General features: G+C 36.6%; 1 protein-coding gene across 5 annotated transcripts in view; it reads left to right on the forward strand.

Annotated features, from left to right (window-relative positions):
* Positions 1-23,110, forward strand: part of PRDM5 (PR/SET domain 5) — a 206,874-nt gene that overhangs the window by 125,290 nt on the left and 58,474 nt on the right. For all 5 annotated transcript variants that reach the window (XR_002072245.2, XM_019418733.2, XM_019418742.2 and 2 more), the window contains 3 exons: positions 920-1,013; positions 5,702-5,862; positions 9,900-9,993. Coding sequence is in view for 4 of the 5 variants with exons in the window: in XM_019418733.2 (XP_019274278.2) it covers positions 920-1,013; positions 5,702-5,862; positions 9,900-9,993 (349 nt within the window). In the remaining variant the exon portion in view is untranslated. The remainder of the gene's footprint in view (positions 1-919; positions 1,014-5,701; positions 5,863-9,899; positions 9,994-23,110) is intronic.

Here is a 23,110-nt window from a genome sequence, read left to right on the forward strand (position 1 = left end):
CAACATGATTTGCTTCTCTTTCCCATTATTTCCCCATTTTTTCTGACCCCGTCTCCCTTTCCATGCCTTTTCCACCTGCTCCAACCACACTGGCCTCCATGGTGTTTTCTGCCCAGATCACTCAGAGGGAGGCTTGCTCTTGCTCCCTCACTTCCATTGGTTCTTCTCTCAAGTCGCCTTCTTGGCTGTGATTTCTTTGACCACTGTTCAAAATTGCTACCCATTCTTTGAAACTTTCGCTGTCCTCTTTCTTTCTTTCTTTCTTTCTTTCTTTCTTTCTTTCTTTCTTTCTCTCTATAATAGGTATTTCATATTTTATCATTTGTTAATTGTCCTCTCCCAGCTAATGTAAGAGCTCCATGATAGGGACTTCATGTCCTAGTGTGTAAAGTAGGACTGTCCCATAGCAGCATGAAGTGCATAGCATAGACTGGGCACAAAATAAATGATGGATGAAATTTCCCTGCAAGCAAGGGGAGAGGGACAGAGGGAGGGAGAGAGAGAGAGAAAGAGAGAAAAAGAGAGAGAGAGAGGGAAAGAGAGAGAAAGAGAGAGAATCCCAAGCAGGCTCCATGCTCAGAGCACAGCCAAATGAGGACTCAATCCCATGACTCTGGGGTCATGATCTGAGCCAAAACCAAGAGTCAGACCTTGACTGACTGAGTCACCCAGCTGCCCCAATTTCCCTTATTATTTATCAAATTGATAATTAATGTGAGAATTTAAAAATACAGTTGTTTTTTTACCATGCATGTAGCAAATTTGTGTTTACAATTTTATGTTGAAAGAACATCACCAGAAGAAACAAGATATTGTCTACCTACCCTTTCCTCTTTCATACCATGGATATAGGCTCACAGTTATTGTCATGACTAGATGATTCTAGATCCTCCTAACTCACAGTTTCTTTCATGTGCAGACCCATTCTGAAGAGAGACCATTCCAGTGTGAGGAATGTAAAGCTTTGTTCCGGACCCCATTTTCTTTGCAGAGACACCTTCTCATACATAACAGTAAGTCAAAATACAAGCAGTTGAGGACAAAATGAATTCTCTCAAACTTTGCCCTTACAACTTTTGAGAATGTAGGCATCACAGAAGTGGACCCATGTGTAGTTTAAAAGGCTGGTAATTCTGCCTTTCAGCTCTCCTTCCTTTATCCTTGCTTTATTTTTCCACATTAAATCATTTTATGAGACATTTTATTTGTGTCATTTCTTCCCACTATATAAAGTTTGTATATAAAATCGTTTCTTATGTTCGGCAAGGTATCTTTGAAATTTGTTCTGAAATAGACATTCTTGTTCCCTTTCAAATATAATGATTAAGGAAACGTGTCTGACCCTTTAAAACATGCGAATGTCTGGCATGATTTTATTAGCTCACGGACTCTTTTAAAGTTGGAAAGGACCAAAATACAAATCTAATGTAACCTGTTGATTGTTGGGGAGCAGAGAAAAATGAGACTCAGAGAAACACGGTGACAAATGCATCTGGAGGTCGCATATGGGTTCCAATAGTCACGTGCTTTTCCTACTTCTGTCTACACTGCCTCTGATTTCTTACTTCTTTTAGCAGGAGCACTGCTTTTCCTTGGGGTTAAGTTATACACATGCATACCATGCAAACTGGTAAGGCAGTTCCACTCAGAGCTATTTTTAGAATACTAAACCTTTTATACTCACATCGCTGAAGGACACTTTATTACAGCACTTTATTTCAGAGAAAATGTTACTGCTAAGTTGAGTTTTAAAGTGGGTTCTGTGTTCAGATATTGAGGTAACTAGACATTTGCTATGTTACTGTATCTAAAATTAAAGAAAAATGGCATAGCATAAGTAATATTTGTATTTATTGCTTTTGAGTTGTTTAATCAGTAGAACATCTTCTGAAACAAAGTTACTACTGCTGATTAAATTTTTAATATGTCTGAGGAAAGCAAAACAATTAATCAGTTATGACAACATTAGAGATAAGATAGTATCTTGGAAGACATTTTCTCTGATTGAGTAGATGTATCTAAAATTCAAAATAACAAAGATATTAAAGTTTTTTAAAATACTGAGTGGTAATGATTATGATAAAATACATCTTTTCCTACAGAAAAGAGTGTTGTGGTCTTGTGCCATTCTGCATTTTACGTTACAGTTCTGGAGAATTTGTTAACACCACTTTTTATTTTCTTACTAAGGACAGCCATGCATTTAAAAAATAAAATTTGTCATGTAGCATATTTTCATTCCATTTCACTGTCATTTGACTAAGAAAAACAATCATTGTGAAGTGAATGGATTTTAGTTTAGTTTAGTTTAGTTTTAGTTTTTAAATGTTTGTTTGTTTGTTTGTTTGTTTGTTTGTTTGTTTGTTTTGATGGAGAGAGTGACTGCATATGAGTGGGTGAGGGGTAGAGAGAGAGAGAATCCCAAGCAGGCTCCCTGCATAGAGCCTGACATGGGGCTTCATCTCAGACAATGTGAGATCATGACCTGAGCCGATTTCAAGAGTCAGATGCTTCACTGACTGAGCCACCCAGGCGCCCCTGAGGTGAATGGATTTAGAGTAGGGATTGAGACAAGGGAACCTCATTCATACTATTAAGACTTATGTGGGGGGCGCCTGGGTGGTTCAGTCAGTTAAGCCTCTGACTTCGGCTCAGGTCATGATCTCCCGGCTTGTGAGTTTGAGCTCCATGTTGGGCTCTATGCTGACAGCTCAGAGCCTGGAGCCTGGTTTGAATTTTGTGTCTCCCTCTCTCTCTGCCCTTCCCCTGTTCATGCTCTCGCTTTCTCTCTCTCTCTCTCTCTCTCTTTCAAAAATAAATAAACATTAAAAAAACACTTCTGTGGTCAAATTTACCCTTATGCTCAGGAAATTTTTCTTTGGGTAAATAAAATTTTCAATAACAGCAAGGAGTTTTTAATATAAGGCATCTATTACTTTTGATTTCAGCTGATCGGTTCTCATAAACCTGAGACATGGGATTGAAGTGGCAAGTGTAGACTGTGCTTGCACATTCTGTATTTAATATAATGTTGATCAGCACATTAATCAAAGGCTTTATGATGCTGTACCAAGACTGGGAAATCAGTTTTGTAATTGTGTAAGTAGGCTATTGCAGGTAAAGTTAAATATCAGATAAGACCAGTGAGGATGGAGAAAACCAGAAGTGGGCAAAATGGGACAAAATATGAAAGGTGATCTTGCACAATATGAAAATTAAAACCTGTTTAACTCAAAACATGAAGATCACCATAGAAACTTATATCAGCAGGGGCACCTGGGTGGCTCAGTTGGTTAAGCATCCGACTTCGGCTCAGGTCATGATCTCACGGTTTGTGAATTCGAGCCCCATGTTGGGCTCTGTGCTCAGAGCTCAGAGACTGGGTCCTTGCTTTAGATTCTGTGTCTCCTTCTCTCTGCCTCTCCCCTGCTCATGCTGTCTCTCTCTCTCTCTCAAAAATAGATAAACATTAAAAAAATTTTTTTAAAGAAACTTATATCAGCCTTCTGGATCAAAATGTAAAGAATAACTTGTAATTATTATTTTGGAAATTATTGCTATTTTCTAACGCACTGAAAACCAAAAAACAGCTTGATAGCTACCTTCTTGGTTTTAAGATAGGGAAAATCCTATCTTTAATCATAGCTTTATTTCTTTAAGGCAAAGAAATCTGGTAACATCAGATAAAATCTCATCAGAATTTTTAAAATTCTGGTAAGTTTATAACAAAAAAATCTGGAATTAAAATGTGAAAGAAGAAAGGTAAGAGCTCCCTGGGTATAACTTGATGAGGTTTTGGCATAGGAATCAATATATGTATTTTTTAATTTTACATTAAACATTTTTTTTATTATTTTTTGAGAGAGTAGATGAGATAGAGAACACAAGTAGGAGGAAGGGCAGAGACAGAGAGGAAGACACAGAATCTGAAGCAGGTGCCAGGCTCTGAGCTGTCAGCACAAAGGCCAATGTGTGGCTCATACTCACGAACCACCAGATCATGACTTCAGCCCAAGTCAGATTCTTAACTGACTGAGCCACCCAGGTACTCTGGAATCAATATTTTGTTTCATGTGATAGTTTAATAGAAATGCTTTGAAGGAGAAATCTTGGAGGATTGCTTTGTTTTGTTTTTTTGGCATGTTTTTTTTTAAATTTCTTTTTATTCCGGAGTTGATTTGCTATTATTTATAATCTTATGTCAATTGATATTTTCTTTTACTCTCACTGGTTATAAATGAAGTATTTAAATAAATTTAATATAGAAGATATATAAAGACAAACTAGGTTACAATAATAGCACCCAGCAACAAAAATGCACAAAGGTAACATAAACAGAGCTTTAAGAATCTACACAATTCATGCATGGTTTGGATGTGACTGTACCAAGCATTAGATTTTAACAAGACTATCAGATTTTAACATAAAGAGCTATAATTCTGTTTGAAAAGGATAATTTGTCTTTTTCTTTTTTTTCTCTTTTCCTTCTTTTTGTCCCTCCTTCCTTAAATTTGGTATGAAGAAATAATAGGATCTTCACATTTCTAAATTTATGCTAGTTATAATGGAGGGAAGTTTTATATAAGAGTTTAGTTCAAATTGAGGTAATCTCTTATTTCGATGTAGTAAGTTACCTGTATATTTTGTCTCATAGTTGAACATAATATGTGACTCTGTGCTAATACAGTTGTTCTCTACAAAGGGAAAATATATTCAACTTCTAGTCTGTCTTGTTTGTATAACTATGTGCTATTCAAATTTTGTAACTTTCTGAGAGATAAAACTGTCTTCTAATTGTGCACATAGATCACTGAAAATGTACTTAAAGTAGGCCACTAGAGTTTGACATGTTTGTTATGAAGACCTACAAGGATAGAGAGCATTATATGAAAGTTTAAAAAATACCATATGCCCCTAAACGTAGTTTCTGGAGTTGCTTTCCCTGCCGGCCTAGGCTCCAGAATAAGAAGAAGGTGAGAACGCTCACAGGTACCCAGGGGCTCTAGAAAAGGAGAGTTGCTCCATTCCAACTGGCTCTCTGAGAGGCAGCCCCCCAAACTGTCTGAGAACCTGGGAGTTGAAACCTTTCCCAGGTGTTTCACAGCAGACCAGGGAGCCATGTTAAGGTTCCTGGGACAGTGCTGAGAAAGGAAGGGGTGTTGTAGCCCTCTCCTGTCCTAGAAGGGGGCTGGCTCTGACCCATTTCTGTGTGCCCTCAGGGGCGTCCCGCCCCAGCTTGCTACCCATGACCCTGTTTGACCTGTGCCCTGTCCCCTAAAAAGGCCACAAGGGTTGTGGTGGGAGTGAGGGACAAAGGCACCTTATCTCTTTAGCTTGACAGAAGCCTTTTGTCACCACAAGAACCTACTTGCCTCAAACCTGAACCCCTGCTCTAGAAATACCTACCTTTAAAGAAAGTTCATGATACCTTTAGAAAATTCACTATTTCAGTCTCCACATTTTCCGATTAAATAGACTGAGAACCTAAGAAAGTTAAAGGACTTCCCACTGGTCACACAGTGGATTAGCATATATGGAATCAAAGTATTTCATAAAAAACTACCTTTTCTGGTTATGATAAATTGTTAGTAATACAGCTAAGTTTTTGAAGAAAACAACACTAAATCTGGTACCTCTGAGGGGCAGTTAACGACACCCTGCTCATCTGATGTTTCTCTTATTTGACTGTTTCGTTTCTAAGGTGAGAGGACTTTCAAATGCCATCACTGTGATGCTACCTTTAAAAGGAAGGATACTTTAAATGTTCATGTCCAGGTGGTCCATGAAAGACACAAGAAATACAGATGTGAGCTATGTAATAAGGCATTTGTTACACCCTCAGTGCTTAGAAGTCACAAGAAAGTAAGTAGAAGCCTTCCCTGAGTTGAATGGATTACATATTTCAGCTATATGGGCATGTATGCTCATTATCATGTGATAATCAATTTAATATTAATTAATCAATATATGACTCAAAATGACACATAAGGGATGCATGATTTATATGAGCTCTTCAGAAACTGTCTGTTCTATTTACTTTTTCAGAGGAGTTATATAAATTTGTATGAAGGTGAACCTAGATTTAGGTATGGATTCTGCACTGCCCTGAGTTATGGTGATACATGGGTCATACAAAATACTCGATGAGTGGGAACTTGTCAATTTTTGTACATTTTTGGATGAATATAGGGTTTTTTTTAAATGAGTAGTGCCATAATTTTATTTTTCAAAGCTAATTCAGATATTTATTTACAAGTTATTAGACTGAGCTCTTCCAGGACTGGAATGGTTCTTTTTCTTCTTGCATCTCTGGGATCTAGGGAAGTTCCTGGTACAGAAGAGGGACTTGATAAGAATTTATTTAACTCAAATAAAATGATGTTCTTATGGTGATTTGGAGGTTATCTTTTTTATATGATGCTTATTACCTTAAGCAAATCACAAGGTTACTTTTATTTGTTTTATAAGTATACTTTAAGTATATTTTCAAAAATAGCAATATTCATAGTGTACCAAACACAGTTACAGTTTTTAATGTTGACATTAGAAGTGAGTCTGAAGTGTAATAGGTTCTGCTATTTAGCGTGTACTCTGAGTGAATGTGAGGAAGTGACTCATGCTTCAGTGTGACTTTTATTTTGGTACCTATCCTCAATATAGCTGTTTCAAAAGGACTTACTTGAGGAACTTTCTTTTCCTGTTTCTTTAATATTCAGTAATAATGATATTGTCCTCTTTTTTGAATTTCTGAATAAGATAATCTTTTAACTATCTTTGCTTGAATTACTTTTGTGCATAAATTTAATAAATTTGTATTGTGTTTTAATAAATGTGGGAAAAAATAGTTTTCAAGAGAGATCTAGTTTGTGATCACAGATTGTCATACAGTACATTTTGCAGAGCATTGTTCATTTTTGTCTCGTACATTCATCCAGTATTGTTCACATAGTGACCTGTTTCCATGCCTTTTTATCTGTATTTAACATATTTTAGTATTGTACCTTAAATGTCTTTTAAAACCAGCTAACCACTGGCACGTGGGTGGCTCAGTCGATTAAGCATCTTACTTCGACTCAGGTCATGATCTCGTGGTCTGAGAGTTTGAGCCCCACATCAGTGTCTGTGCTCAGAGCCTGGAGCCTGCTTTGGATATTGTGTCTCCCTCACTCTTTGCCCTTCCCCCACTCATGCTCTGTCTCTCGCTGTCTCAAAAATAAATATTAAAAAAAAATTAGGGGCACCTGAGTGGCTCAGTCAGTTAAGCGTCCAACTTCGGCTCAGGTCATGATCTCACAGTTCATGAGTTCGAGCCCCGCATCAGGCTCTGTGCTGACAGCTCAGAGCCTGGAGCCTGCTTTGGATTCTGTGTCTCCCCCTCTTTCTTCCCCTCCCATGCTCATGCTCTGTCTCTCTCTGTTTCTCAATAATAAATAAATGTTTAAAAAAATTTAAAAAAATTAAACGATTTAACAAAATTCTGTTCCTAATAAAATATATTTTTGAATTAAACCAAAGGAACATTTTAATTATTTTCGTTAATATTGACTTAATGTTGGTTAGTTTGAAACTTATACCACTGACAAGTAACTTAGGTTATATAAATGAACAATGAAATATTTATGTAGCAGCAAGAGAAGTTCTGTGGATTTTATAAGATACTATACATAAATTGGTAGTTGCCTGCTTGGAATAATCCAATGTTGTAATAATAGATGTATACAATATCTAAACAACCTTACACTAATCAAGAAAAAATTGTTGTATTTTGCTCCTCTGTCAGGGAACGAGAAGAATATAGGTCTGCTATATGTTAAAATGTTATACCATTTCCTTTAAAATGAGCCATAATGTGAACCATGGGAGTAACAGCTCTTACTCCGAAGAATGTATAACTGTTTTGTGTAAGAAGTTGTAGTGAAAATGGAAAGTTAAGTGCCTGCCAAGTGCAGAATCAAGGAGATGTCTGTGGTAGCTGGTGTCATTGGCTAGTATGGCAGTTGGTTAGACTGTATTTCTCAATCTTGATTATAATATAAATAATTTTCGGTGGAAAAATATTTAAAAAGACACTGATGTTGACTAAGGTATTTAGTTTATAGCTCTTTAAAAAATTACATATACAATAGTTGATATACAAATATAGATTATAATTCAAATATGAAAAATTTCAAATTACATATCAATAAGGCTATGAAACTAATTATATTAAAGTGAGCAATTAATTTAATATGGAAGATGAGAATGTTTTGCTACATTGGTGCTCTTTTGAGATTATCAGGTGATGAGGTAACTGCCCTACCCCTTTTTCTATCCCAGGCAGTGTGTCCCTTCTGGTAACACATCATTAAAAAATATATTTTTAATGTTTATTTATTTTTGTCAGAGGGATAGAGCACAACTGGGGAAGGAACAGAGAGAGAGAGAGAGAGAGAGAGAGAGAGAGAGAAGCACAGAATCTGAAGCAGGCTCCAGGCTCTGAGGTATCAGCACAGAGCCTGCTGTGGGGCTTGAACCCATGAACTGGGAGATCATGACCTGAGCCGACGTCAGACACCTTAACCGACTGAGCCACTCAGACACCCCCATTTTTTTTAAAAAAATTTTAATGTTTGTTTATTTTTGAAAGAGAAAAAGAGTGTGAGCAGGGGAGGGACAGAGAGAGACAGAAACACAGAATCCGAAGCAGGCTCTAGGCTCTGAGCTGTCAGCACAGAGCCCGATATGGGGCTTGAATTCATGAGCTGTGAGATCATGACCTGAGCCTAAGTTGGACATTTAACCAACTGAGCTACTCAGGAACCCCAAAGATGCCCCCATTTTTCAAAAACCTTTCCTATTCTTTTTATATTAGCCCATGGCAATTCAAATAATAATAATACGTGCCAGTAATTTGCACAAAAACTAATACAAACACAAGTCCTGGAAACTCTGTTTTATGGTGGTAACCCAGGTGATCCACTGTCTGCTTTTATTGATTTGTAGGTCATCATTGAAATTAAAAAAAAATAGTTTCATTGAGAATGTGCAGATATCCGAAGTAATTTCCTCCTTCTCCCTTCTTTGTCCCTTCTCCTAAGTTTAAAAAATAATGGGACTTGAAAATAGCTCTGACCCCTCAATTATTGGAACAATCTTTTTGATGTTGGTAGAATAGCTGGTATCCTGATGAGATTGTGAGACAAGTTGTAAAAGCTCCATCTGCCTCCTCTTTTTGGAGAGGTCACTCTTTTCTTTGAACTCTCTAACATTCTGTCAAAATTCACTTTTGATGATACATATTCATCTTTCTTTGTATGATTGTTTTTATGCCAAGATTAAAGGTATGTTGAGAGCAAGGATGTTCTTTCAAACTGCTCAATTAACACCTGCTGATTTAAAGATCAAACCAGATTTATATTTCTTTTTGCTTTGCAGTAAAATGAATCCAGTCAGACAAGCATAATGCAAGTAACAGATTACTTTATTGAGATTAATTTTGTCCTCAAGAGCTAAATACACACAAAGAATGTGAAAAATGCGTCTAAGGAAGTATTTCTTGGCAGCAGTCAAGGGCAGCCGTAACCCCATTTTGATTATGTGGCTTTACCAGCATATACTGGTTTTGTATAACTTAATCATTTTTACTTGGGGGCTCCATGAAGGCTTAAAAAGTAAACTGTAGAATTATTTTCAAATTAGCACTAATGCATGATTCTAAAGTTTGGTGGGTTTTTTTTTTTTTTTTTTTTGAAGCAGTGGGAACACCCGTGATAAATTGTTTAAAATCTCATTGTGATATTAAATCATTTTAATGAAACATAATCCTGGAAAAAAAGGATTTACCATTGTCAGAGGCATTTCATCATTTTTACCTAATTCTTTATATTTATCCTTGACTCTTTTTATTCCTTTCACTTTAGACCCATACTGGAGAAAAGGAGAAAATCTGCCCATATTGTGGCCAGAAATTTGCCAGCAGTGGTACACTGAGAGTTCATATCCGTAGCCACACAGGTATGTAGATTATAATTGGTAATAAAAACAACTTAAAGAAATACAATTCTTTTAAGACAAGGAATATTGTAATATTATATCCCCGATTAATAACTAATCTTAGCTGTTTTCTCTGCTTTAAAATTTTATAGAATCCAGTTCCTTACTCTCAGAAAATTTTAAATAAGTTTACTTTCCCGGGGCACCTGGGTGGCTCAGTTGGTTGAGCATCCGACTCCGGCTCAGGTCATGATCTTGCAGCCTGTGAGTTCGAGCCCTGCGTTGGGCTCTGTGCTGACAGCTTAGAGCCTGGAGCCTGCTTCGGATTCTGTGTCTCCCTCTCTCTCTGCCCCTCCCCTGCTCATGCTCTGTCTCTCTCTCTGTCAAAAATAAATAAACATTAAAAAAAATTTTTTTAATAAGTTTACTTTCCCAAACTAAGTTAAATATCTGAAATAGAAATACTTTAGCTAATGTTTGGTTGTGATGTAATTGTGATTTACTTTATATTCTATTCTAATGGATGGGATAGGGAATAGCAGTTTTACATTTTATAGAAGGCTCAGGGCCTCCTCTTAAAATTCCTTCCTATAACTGACTTCAGATGTGGCCTTTTTAAATTTAAAAGATCCTTGGAATATTGTTTGAATGCTGTAGGATTTTATTGAAAAAAGTGAGGCAACCATAATATCCATTATGTCATGGATTGCTTCCTAAAGAGTTGTCTTCATTTCTTATGACTTTTTGTGCAATTTCTCCCATGGAGGAGGCTTATGCCCTAGTGAAGGCTGTATAAACAACTAAATATTCTTTTTTATATTTTTAAATGAAGTATAGTTGACATATAAGATTAGTTTCATGTATATAACATAGTGATTTGATAATTATATACATCACAAAAAGCTCACCATAAGTATAGGATAAGTCTAGTTACCATCTGTCACCATACAAAGTTATTACAATATTATTGACTATATTCCCTATACTGTACTTTTCATCCCCATGACTTATTTTATAACTGAAAGTTTGTACCCCTTAATCTTCTTTACCTATTTCACCCTCCCACCCCCCCACCCCCACTGCTTTCTCCTCTGGCAACCACTAGTTTCTTCTCTATATTTGTAAGCCTGTTTCTCTTTTTGTTGCTATTGTTAGTATTTGTTTATTTGTTTGTTCATTTGTCTTGTTTTTCAGATCCCACAAATAAGTGAAATAATATGGTATTTGTCTTTTTCTAATTTACTTCACTTAGCATAATACCCTCTAGATCCATCCATGTTGTTGTGAATGGCAAGATGTCATTCTTTTTTATGGCTAAGTAATATTCCATAATATATTTATACTATGTTTTCTTTATCCCATTTATCTACCAATAGATACTTATATTGCCTTCATGTCTTGGCTCCTATAAATAAAGCTGCAAGAAATGTAGAGGGGCATACATCTTTTTGAGTTAGTGTTTTCATTTTCTTTGGGTAAATACCAGGAAGTGGAATTACTGCATTGTATGGTACTTGTATTTTTAATTTTTTGAGGAACCTCCATACGGTTTTCCAGAGTGGCTTCCTCAATTTACATTTTCACCAACAGTGTTTCAGGGCCCCCCTTTGCCCACATTCTCACCACTATTTGTTATTTCTAGTTTTTTTTGTTACTAGCCATTCTTAATGATGTGAGATATTATCTCTTTGTGTTTTTGATTTGCATTTCCCTAATGCTTAATGATGTTCAGCATCTAGTCATGTGTCTGTTGGCCATCTGTATATCTTCTTTGGAAAAGTGTCTATTCAGATCCTCTGCACATTTCTTTTAGTGGATTATTTATTCTTTGGGTCTTAGTTGTATGAGTTCTTTATATTTTGAATATCAGTCCCTTACTGAATATATCATTTGCAAATATCTTTAAACAATTAAATATTCTTGAAAGAACCTTGTCTGGATTTTCTCTCTCAAGTAGAGAAGTGCTTGAAAATACTTGAAAAAAATACTCTTAATATTGATAGCCAGACTATTGTACATGAATCTTAATGGTTTTCAGTAGCTAGACCATATGTGGTAAACTATTTAGCTAAATTACATTGCTGAAGATTCCTATTCAAGAACCATAGTATTTGACTTTATCAGTGTATTCCCAGAACCTGGTGCAGTGTCTATCACAGTAACTATCTTGTGGATGAGAAAATGTTAGTTTACATAGGCTAAAGAATCAATAGTACAATTATTATACATAGGTGGAGGAAAGAATAGCAGTGGAACATAATTTCTTATTCTGGAAATTATTTGGCTAAAGCTAAAACACAGAATACCAAAGTAATATTTGTTATCTTAGAGTACCCTCTTTTTTTATTTTTAATTTTTTTTTTAATGTTTGTTTATTTTTGACAGAGACAGAGACAGAATGCGAGTGGGTTAGGGGCAGAGAGAGAGGGAGACACAGAAGCAGAAGCAGGCTCCAGACTCTGAGCTGTCAGCACAGAGCCCGACGCGGGGCTCGAACTCACGAGCTGTGAGATCATGACCTGAGCCAAAGTTGGACGCTCAACTGACTGAGCCACCCAGGTGCCCCTAGAGTACCCTCTTAAATACTATTAAATGAAACCATAACCAGGAACATATCAAACAGTATACATAATGGCTATGAATAATGGGTGCCCTAAAGAAAGGAGGTCTTCTTGCTTAGAAGAATCTAGGGAAAGTGAAGTTTTGGGGACAAACCAGAAGCAGAGAACAACAAAAAGAAAAGAAGAGAGAAGCAAAAGACAGGAGCAGAGAATCACACTGAAGGCAGCTGGACTTAAAATTATGCCAGAGGCTTATCACCATGTCCTGATTGTACAGAAAAAGCAAGTGATGGATATAATTTCGTATAATTTTCTCCTTTTCTTAGGTTTCCTTCTTATAGGATATCATGAGAATTTTATGTTCAGTAGCTTTTCCTTTCCTGTCAAGTTTTTCAAGATCCTAAATCATTGAATATGCTGAAGCTTTAATAATTTATAAACATAATCTTGATTGACTATTGATAAGGAGCTAATTTACTGTCATGTTGTCTGGCATAAATAATCATGGGATTTTCTTAATGTATTACCTTTGGAAAAATGCATTTTCAATGGGAAAAAACGTGTTTAGGTCCCTCTGTTTCTGATTAACCTGGCCTTTCTTTTTAATAAATGTTTAATGGAGAACTTGGTTGGAAAAATTATTTTTGGCGGTGTTTTGAATTCTGAACTATTAGTGTTTCATTAATTTCTTTCTTGAAATTAAACCATAATGGGCTCCAAGATAACCTTTCAAAATTTAATATACCTTTATCAAAACTTGTCCTTGGCTTTTTAAATTATTATCATCTTCCTTGTTGGGCATACACCCAAAGTATGCTTGATTTCTAAGTCTAAAAAAGAGATTATAGGCAGTAAATTTTGTTAAAAAAAAAGAATATTGTCCCGTTCCTTAAAGAGCTGTTGATAGTAGCAAAATAAATGGAAATAGAGCCTTCATATCCAACATTGAAGAGATTGGTTAAATAAATTATGATACATCTATAAATTGGAATATTCTGTAAGGAATAAAAAAATATTACATATTATATTATTTGTTAACATGAACAAAATAAGCAATATAAGTTACAAAACCAAAATGATGTATTTTTGTAAGGATGAAACATTTCTATATAAAGGTACTAGAGTTAAATACTAAATTATTAGCTGTGGTTATTTCTTTGTGTTGCACACATGGGCAGTTTGAATTTTTTCATGATTTTCTGTGTTTTCTAATTTTTATATACTAAGCTTCTTATATAATAAAATATTTAAAGTATATTAACATTGTGATTATGCAGGTAACAACTATTATTAGATTTATGCTAAATTATTAAGGTGTGACAGGTTTCTGCATCTTATTCTCAAAAGGGCCAGCAAAAAGTGTAAAAACTGTATGTTTTAAAAGGAAAAAATGAGAAAGCAAATATGGTGACATGAAAACCTAAGTGAGGGCTATAGTGCCTACTATACGATTTTTCCATTTTCCTCATGTTTCAAAATGTTCATAGTTAAACGTGGGAGTGTCTTATTCCAATGAGAACAACTGAGTGGATACAGATGGCGGCTCAGAACATCCAGCTTCATAGATTACATCTTGTTCACATCTCCCTCAGAGCCTAGTTCCTTCAACAGGAAGACTTCTAGTCTTTAAATATAAACAGACTTTCTGTTGTTTTGTTTTGTTGCTTATAGTAGTGCTGCTCAGAGAAAACTCAGATTCTTCTGAAAAAGAAGAGTTTTATCACTTCAGGCCTAATTATCTTGAAAAAGGAATTCCATGAAATTTGCTATTGGCATACAGGGCTTTTAGAAGTTTTAAAAAACAATACAGTGGAAAATATATGTATTCTTTCCCAAAGAAGGCTTAAAGAGATGGTGAGGCTTACCCAGTTATTGTAGTGGTTTCCCCTTGCTTTGTGCAAAGTGACTGCCCCTTATTTCATGGAACTCATCAACTACCTGTTCTTTTCCCATTTGACATCCTGGGCTCCCTTAATTGGGCTTCGTTTGCTTTCCAATGAAATGTAACTTTCTCTGTGATATATTACCTGACCATCCCCTACCCTTCAAGATAGGTTGGCATGCTCTATCTTATACTGCTCTCAACACTGCGTGCTTCCAAATACTCCTACTTCTTCAGCCATCTGTAGATTCTCTGTTCCCTTAGAGCTGTGCTCATATCTGATAACTTATTTGTTTACTATTCAAAGAACTGCCTGGCATAGAGAAAGAACTTAGTGAATGCCTCTTGAATAAAGGAATCTACAAATAGATTGCAGTTCCTGTGGGATAGTGGAAAGCATGTTGGCTTCATGTTGAAAAATCCTGGATTTGAATCTAAATTTAACTGACTATAAAATCACTTTTTCATAAAATAACATAAAAATTGTGGCAGTCACCTCAGGAAATGCTAGAATCAAAGAATTAATCGCTAAATTCCCTAATCTATTAGCCAGTCCCACCTCAATATAAAGTTGGGCCCTTTGCTCTCCTTTCCATTCTTTACCTCATGGCTTCATCATGTAATTGGTTGGAAACAATTGTACAACAAATAATAGTTAACAACATAGTTTAAGATTTAGCTCACCAATATATAAAAAATTACAGTGCTTAAATGAAGAAATAAAGAACCATATTTGGCCAACCAACACTAAAAACTTACTATGACTCCTTTTAACTTGGAATTGCCTAGTTTTAAAAATTCTTGTTAGAAAAGGTAAAGGAAATTGGTCCTGACAAATGCCCTATCATTTTGTTTGACAAGGTTCACTCTACAGGAACTGGAATCATGACAAACAATTGTGTAGTATATTATAGTCTGTTGCTCTTTGTAGCCTCTCATCTAGTGGAGATTTGGGGTTCTCGTTGTTTACTATGTGCATTTTTAAATGTTTATTTATTTTTGAAAGAGAGAGACCAGAGTGCAAGTGGAGGAAAGGCAAAGAGAGAGGGAGAGAGAGAATCCCAAGTGGGTTCTGAGCTGTCAGCCCAAAGCCTGACACAGGACTTGAACCCACAGACTGTGAGATCATGACCTGAGGCGAAGTCGGATGCTCACTGACTGAGCCACCCTGGCACCCCCATTATTTACTATATATAAATGTCTTTTTTCAATTATGATATTATCCTTACCTTGCATATTTGTTCCATGACTAGATTCTGAACTAAAGGTTAGGGCCAGATCAGGCTCAGGTTTTTAATCAAGTTTATTGAAGGAGAGAAGCTCTTTCAAATATTTTCTGAGTTAATCCTTCCATGGCTAGTGTCCTGGGTTTCTAAGACCATTCTTACTTTCTAGATGAGGCAAAGATTCAGAGAAGCAAATGACCTATCCAGTCAAGGTAGTACGATCCAAATCTTATGACTTTAAGTTCTATTTTATTTTGGTGTTATCTCTTCTTTTTTACTACAAAAGCTACATGGCTGCTACCCAGTTATTATAATTACACAAGAATTACACAAATTCATTAAGTTCTCCAGTAAAAAAGATGGAATGAAATTCTACAAGTCACATATTATTTTAATAGTATGAAAGTTTTATCCTTTATAATAATTTTTTAAATGTTTATTTTTGAGAGAGCACACACTTGCAGGGGGAGGGGCAGAGAGAGAAGGAGAGAGAATATCATATAGGCTAGACTCTGCATCCGCACTGTCAGTGCAGAGACCTGCCCTGGGCTCCAGCTCACCAACTGTGAGATCATGACCTGAGCCAAAATTAAGAGTCAGATGCCTAACTGACTGAACCACCCAGGCTCACCTGAGAGTTTTATCTTTTAGAGTCAAATGGAAGGTGTGTGTGTGTGTGTGTGTGTGTGTGTGTGTGTGTGTGCGTGCGCGTGTGCGCGTGCGCACGGGCATTTAGCATTCATATGCATCTGTTCATTTTCTCCTGAGTCACCTTTATGACAGGCAATAACATAGAAAATGATGATTAAATTTATTTTCCCAGATTTTTTTTTTTTTGCCTTTATTATTTTAGAGCAGTTTTAGGTTCACAATGAAATGAAGGGAAGGTATAGAGATTTCCCCATCTGTTCCCTCCCCCCACCCCCCACATATATACCTTCTCCTGTTATCAACATCCACAACCAGAGTGGTATGTGTGTAACAACTGATGAACCTACATTGACACATCATAATCACCCAAAGTCTGTAGCTCACATTAGGATTCACTCTTGGTGTTGTGCATTCTTTGGGTTTGGACACATGTATAATGATATGAGTTCATCAGTATGCTGTCCAACAGCATATTGCATAAAATATCCTATTTTAAGGCACTTGCACTACCTTAAAATCCTCTGTGCTTTACCTCTTTATCCCCCAACCCTTGATGACTGGCAACCACTGATCTTTTTTCCTGTCTCCATAGTTTTGTTTTCTGGAAAAATACTTGACATATACATAGTTTGACATTTTTCAGAATGCCATGTAGTTGAACAGATTACTTTTTTATCTCTAGGAAATGATTATTAATTGATAGTTGGGCCTTTTAGTGAAATGGATGTACAGTAAGATTTTTATAGAGCTAATAGTCTTTATTTTTTCCCCATTATGTTGAAGGAGTCAATTTCATTTTTTTTGTAATATTGAAACTGTCCACCAATATTTGGGGAAACCAAATCTCTTTTTTTATAACATCAAATAACATTAAGTTTTATGAAGGAAAACAGGACTCCTCTGTTTGTGTTTCTTCCTTCCAGTTTCCCAATTGGTATCTTTCATCATTTCCTATCAGTATAGTGACAGTGTTGCTTTGTGTAATATTAAAGGCAGTTTCCTTCATATTAATTTTCTTAGAACAGGTCTTATTTTATTTGTCCATGATTAATGGGGTCATTCCGTAAGACAATGATAACTTAGCTATTAGATTACTACCTTTTAGTTCCAGGAGGAGTCTTAGTGTTTATGTCACTGTTTTAATTTTAGTCAACAGTGCTTAAAAAAACATTTAAAAACTCCCCTTATTCACATTTTGATTGATATTCTCCTTTACTATCTTAAATAGCCAACCAGTCGTGTCCTTGCTTCACTTTGTTTTCCCTCCCCTCTCTTCTCCTCTACCCATTACCACCATTCTGTATTGCATGGATGAAGTCTGACAAAACTTCGTGTTTTTTTTTTCCCATTAACTTTGAAAATGTTATTTTTACAAACCTTGTATCCACCTTGTAAAGTCCATTCATCCTTCATAATTAGGTGATTAGAAAAGGATCATACATGGCAGGTGTGTACAAGGCAGTTGCTTTTATACAGATTCGAAGGGACACATGCACCCCAATATTTATAGTAACATTATCAACAATAGCCAAATTATGGAAAGAGCCCAAATGTCCATTGACTGATGAATGGATAAAGAAGATGTGGTATACACACATACACATACACACATGTACACACACACAATGGAATATTACTCAGCCATCAAAAAGAATGAATGAAATCTTGTCATTTGCAACGTGGATGGAACTAGGGTGTATTAGGCTAAGTGAAATAAATCAGTCAGAGAAAGATAAATATATGATTTCATTCATATGTGGAATGTAAGAAACAAAACAAATGAACATAGAGGAAGGAAGGAAAAATAAGATGAAAAGAGAGAGGGAGGCAAACCATAAGAGACTCTTAAATAGAGAGAAGAGGGTTGCTGAAGGAGGTATTGAGTGGGGGGATGGACTAAATGGGTGATGGGCATTAAGGAGGGCACTTGTTGGGATGAACATTGGGTGTTATATGTAAGTGATGAATCACCACATTCTATTCCTGAAATCATTACACTATATGTTAACTAACTTGGATTTCAATAAAATTTAAAAATTTTAAAAATAATAAAAACATAAAGTATAATAGTCTTCACTTTTAGAATAGAAGTGAATTTCATAAATTTTCTAGTTTAAGCCTCTTAATTGAACCCATGCCCTGCAAAATTCAGTGATTTGCTAAGGTTATGCTACTGTTGTTCCTCTGGAGCTAAAGGCTTAAACTTTTTTCAGTGTACACATTGCTGGTATTTTTAGTTCTTATTCTAATTTTTACTGTTACTCTTGAACTAACTATAGAATTACATACATTCCTTCCATAATGTTTGGTGATCGTTGATATATCAACCAGTTGAGGATGATAGTCTCAATTTAGAAGCTTGAGGGTCTGTCGTTTGTTACTTAATTCCAGTTATGGAGAAACTTTCTCACCATAAAGTCAGCTGTCTCTACTTCCTTGTTATTTAATACCTCGATCATATCCTAAATCTGGATCCTGGAGTCAGATGACAGGCACTCCATTTTATTTATTTCCTCCCAGTGTGAGCTTTACAGTAAGTTGCTTAACCTCTTCAAAGCTTAGTTTCCTCATCTAAAGAACAAGGATAAGCATAGTGCTCACTTCATAGCATTGCTTTGAGGAACAAGTGAAGGTCTACGTCAGGATCCTTGCACCGCGCCTAGCCCAGTGCGCGCAGGCAGTAGTGTGAGCTGCCGCCGCCACGGTTGCTGTGTGCTTTGTCTTGGGTATTCCTGCCTGAATTTAACCAGTTACGCCACCTCCCTTGATATACGGCCCGCCCCTCTGTTCCCAGTGTCATCATCATCATCTTTTTATAACCTTTAGCAGCAGAATATAGATCATCTGTGCAACATAGAGGAGGGTTTGCTGTCAAACAGGGATGCCTTGGGGTGAATGAGGGTGCATGTACTGTGTGTCGCCGTCACCATCAGTGAAGGTGAATGTTTAGGTCTGTGCCTGGCAGGCAGCTCTGTAATTTATCATCCCGTTTCCTAAGCTACAGAGACAGGGATGGCACTCTGCGGGTCAGCCGAAATAGTGGAGCACATTCTCCTGTTGGTTTATAGCTTCTTAGGGTCAGTGAGAGCTGGGGTCAATTCTGCAAGGGAATCCATGGACTGTGACATGAATTCCATCAGTTGTTCATAAATTATGAAAGAAATTCTAGGAACTGCTTTTGGGGTTTTAAAGCTCTGGGCCAGAAGGTTAATTACTTGCCTACAGTTCCAACCAACTTTTTGTGTTAATAGATACCGGCTGTGTTGGCCCTTCTGTTTAGGCTTGCTTCCACATTGTCATTTGAATGTAGTAATAAATCACTGTCTTAGGAAACAGTTAATTTTTTTAGTAAATACCTGTGATCAGCTTAGAAATAAAGGATCAGTATATCATAATTTGATTATGCTTGGATTTTAGCCGCTGTTTTCTCATTCTTTTTCTTTTCTTTTTTTTTTTAACTTTTCAGAAACACATCTATTTCCTTTTTATTTTTTTTTTTAGTGTTTTTTTAACGTTTATTTATTTTTGAGACAGAGAGAGACAGAGCATGAACAGGGGAGGGGCAGAGAGACAGGGAGACACAGAATCTGAAACGGGCTCCAGGCTCTGAGCTGTCAGCACAGAGCCCGACACGGGGCTCGAACTCACGGATCATGAGATCGTGACCTGAGCCCAAGTTGGCCGCTTAACCGACTGAGCCACCCAGGCGCCCCTCATTCTTTTTCTAAAGGAATTCATTTATTCTTTTTAGAATATTCAAAGTTATAAAAAAGTAGCTATAAATGATTATAAACTGTATTAAGACAATATGATAATTATGAGTAAATAAAAATAGGTGATTAGCAAAGTAATTATAAACACAGATGAACATTAAAGGCATGTTTTCTACATTTTTACAAGAATTAGATTACCTTCTATGTTGAGAGGAAGCTTATTTTGCTATGTTTATTTTCTAGGTGGTTAATTACTAATATTAGGCCAAATTGAGTGTCCTCTTACCTGCAGATAATCTAAGAGTTAACAGAACAGCTGAGTGTGGAATCTGCATACAAATAAATGATATTCTGAGTATCACAATTCCAGAGCCTTACATTTTCCTTAAGAAGTCATTCCTGGGTAAAGTCTTAAACTACATGACTTTTGTTTTCTCTGCGTTATTTTGACACTTCAGATCGTTTTTGAATACTGACCACATCAGTCGAATGTTAATATTTTTTCCCTATTTTTTACTCTTTCTGTACTTCACTCCTCCCACTTGATTTTTGAGTTAGTGATAAGCATATATAACAGCTTAAAAGAAAGGGAGAAATATTCATTTTCATTTTCATTGGTAGTATTATAACCTTTTTTAAAATTTTTTTCAAACATTTCAAAGGCCCTAGTTTCTAATGCAAAAACTATAGTGTTTATGTCAGGGTTTGTCATCGGGTGGATATGAGGCACAGAGGGAAGAATGAGGGCGTAACACTGGTCTTGGAATGTGGCATCATGAACAGTCATCAACTGGATTAGTAATGTAGTCACAATGACTCCAAAAATAGGGATGATTTGAAATGTACCACTGTTGAGGCACCTTGGTGGCCCAGTCAGTTAAACATCTGCCTTTTTTTTTTTTTTTTTAATTTTTTTTGAGAGACACAGAGACAGAGTGTGAGTGGGGGAGAGACAGCGAGAGAGGGAGACACAGAATCTAAAGCAGGTTCTAGGCTCCCAGCTGTCAGCACAGAGACCGACGCTGGGCTCAAACCACAAACCTCGAGAACATGACCTGAGCCAAAGTCGGACGTCTAACCGACTGAGCCACCCAGGCGCCCCAAGTGTCTGACTCTTTCAGCTCAGGTCATGATCTCACAGTTCATATGTTCGAGCCCCGTGTTGGGCTCTGTGCTAGCACAGAGCCTGCTTGGGATCCTCTGTCCCTCTCTCTCTGCCCCTCCCCTGCTCATGCTGTCTCTTTCTCTCTCAATACGTAAATAAGTAAACTTTTTAAAATGTACCATTGTTTGGTACCTCTCTTTTTATCATCTCTTCCATTTTTTTTGGTATACTTGGATCTTTTGATTGTATTATTTGATATAATGGAAGTGACCCAGACAACAGTTTTCATCAACTGTATCTCAACAGCTTTATCTGTTAGTACATTTCTACATAATATGAATAGCGACCTGTATCCAATTTGGGGCACCGACATTTTCCTTTAGTTTAGGAAAACTATAAGAGATTTGTTTCCTCTGATATACACTTTCTTCTACCATTGCTACCACTTTCTCCCTCGAGAACAGCTTCTCTGTGTGTTGTTTTCCTGCAACTCCGAAGTGTGCCTTGGGGCTGGGGAAGGTTTTATTCCTTTTCTGGTTTGGGGGTAAGGAGAATCATTTTCACAGTTTCTTGCTGCTCAGAGTTATATACTCTTGATTCTTGCTCACTGGCACTGTTAGTAGGTAGACCCTCTGTGTGCAGGCTCCTGAGGTTTGACTACTTCATCACTCCAGGACCTCTGTTCACAAACTATGCTCATAAATACTGGGCTAAATAACGTTTCCGGTGGAGATTCCTAAATATGGGAAACTGCTGGGTGAAATTCTTAGTTTTCCCAACGAAGTCTGACTCCCTACGAACAAAACCAAATCAGTAATTACCTTCCCTTTGTCTACTTACCTGCCTTAAAGTGTCCCTTCATACAGTAGTTGGGAGAACTCGTGTAGGAATTGTTCTTTCTTGGTCAGAGTTTTTAAAACTTTGCCCGTGTCTGGATTGTTCAGATGTTTCTCCTGTTTGTGTGACATTTGCCTTTGCTTCTGTCGGCGCTCACGTGAAGGACTTTGTGAAGGTGTCGCGCTCCCTTCAGACAAATCACATGTGATCATGTCATGTATACACCTGGTTGGCTGAAGTCAGAGCATCTTCGCTAGGGAGTCTTTTACTTTCTTTTCCTAGCTACATCTTCATGAACTCTTGTCTTTTTTTTTATTCTGCCTCTCATGTTCTATTTTGTTTGCATCTGTAAAACGCAGTTTTTATATTGCCTTCAACCCATAAATAGTTGTGGCTTTTTATTTGAGATTAGAAAATTAGTGAGCACATGGCTCTCCTATTTTTCTGTTCCTCTATGAACCTCACCTCATTTGATTTGGCATCTCTTTAGAAATGAGGGATGGACACTGTAACTATACTCAGGAAAAGAATGCATCTTTTGCTTTTTCTTAGCTACATTCATAGAAATTGCATTAAAAAATTGGTTTGTTTTGATTCAGATGGCAAAAATTTTGAATTTTGATTCATTCAGTTAATGAATGTTTCCTCATTCATTAATTTTGATTTTTATATTTTACTGCCCTTCTAATAGTAACTATTAGAAGTTACTAATTTCTTCTAATTAGCAAATTAGAAGAAATTTCCTTCTAATAGTAAACTGTTCAAACTTTTAAAAGTTGAAATACAAGGTGCGTGGATGGCTCCGTTGGTTAAGCCTCTGACTTTGGCTCAGGTCATGATCTTGCGGTTTGTGAGTTTGAGCCCACATCAGGCTCTGTGCTGACAGCTCGGAGCCTGGAGCCTGCTTAAGATTCTGTGTCTCCCTCTCTCTCTCTGCCCCTCCCCTGCTTGCTCTCTCTCTCTCTCTCTCTTTCTCAAAAATAAACAAACATTAAAAAAAAAAAAAAAAAACCACAGTGCTCTCTCTGGTTGGGAATAAATATTCCAAAAAGAAAATAAATAAAAGTTGAATTACTCAAGGAGAAGATGTCAAGTTCAGATTTTTGATGTCTTTCTTTCAGAGAGGGTGTCCTTGGGCTTAACTTCTTCAGATCAAGTGAGAT

This window comes from Panthera pardus, unplaced genomic scaffold, assembly GCF_024362965.1.
Source record: "Panthera pardus isolate Hobbes unplaced genomic scaffold, ASM2436296v1 HiC_scaffold_13, whole genome shotgun sequence".
Lineage (NCBI taxonomy): Eukaryota > Metazoa > Chordata > Mammalia > Carnivora > Felidae > Panthera > Panthera pardus.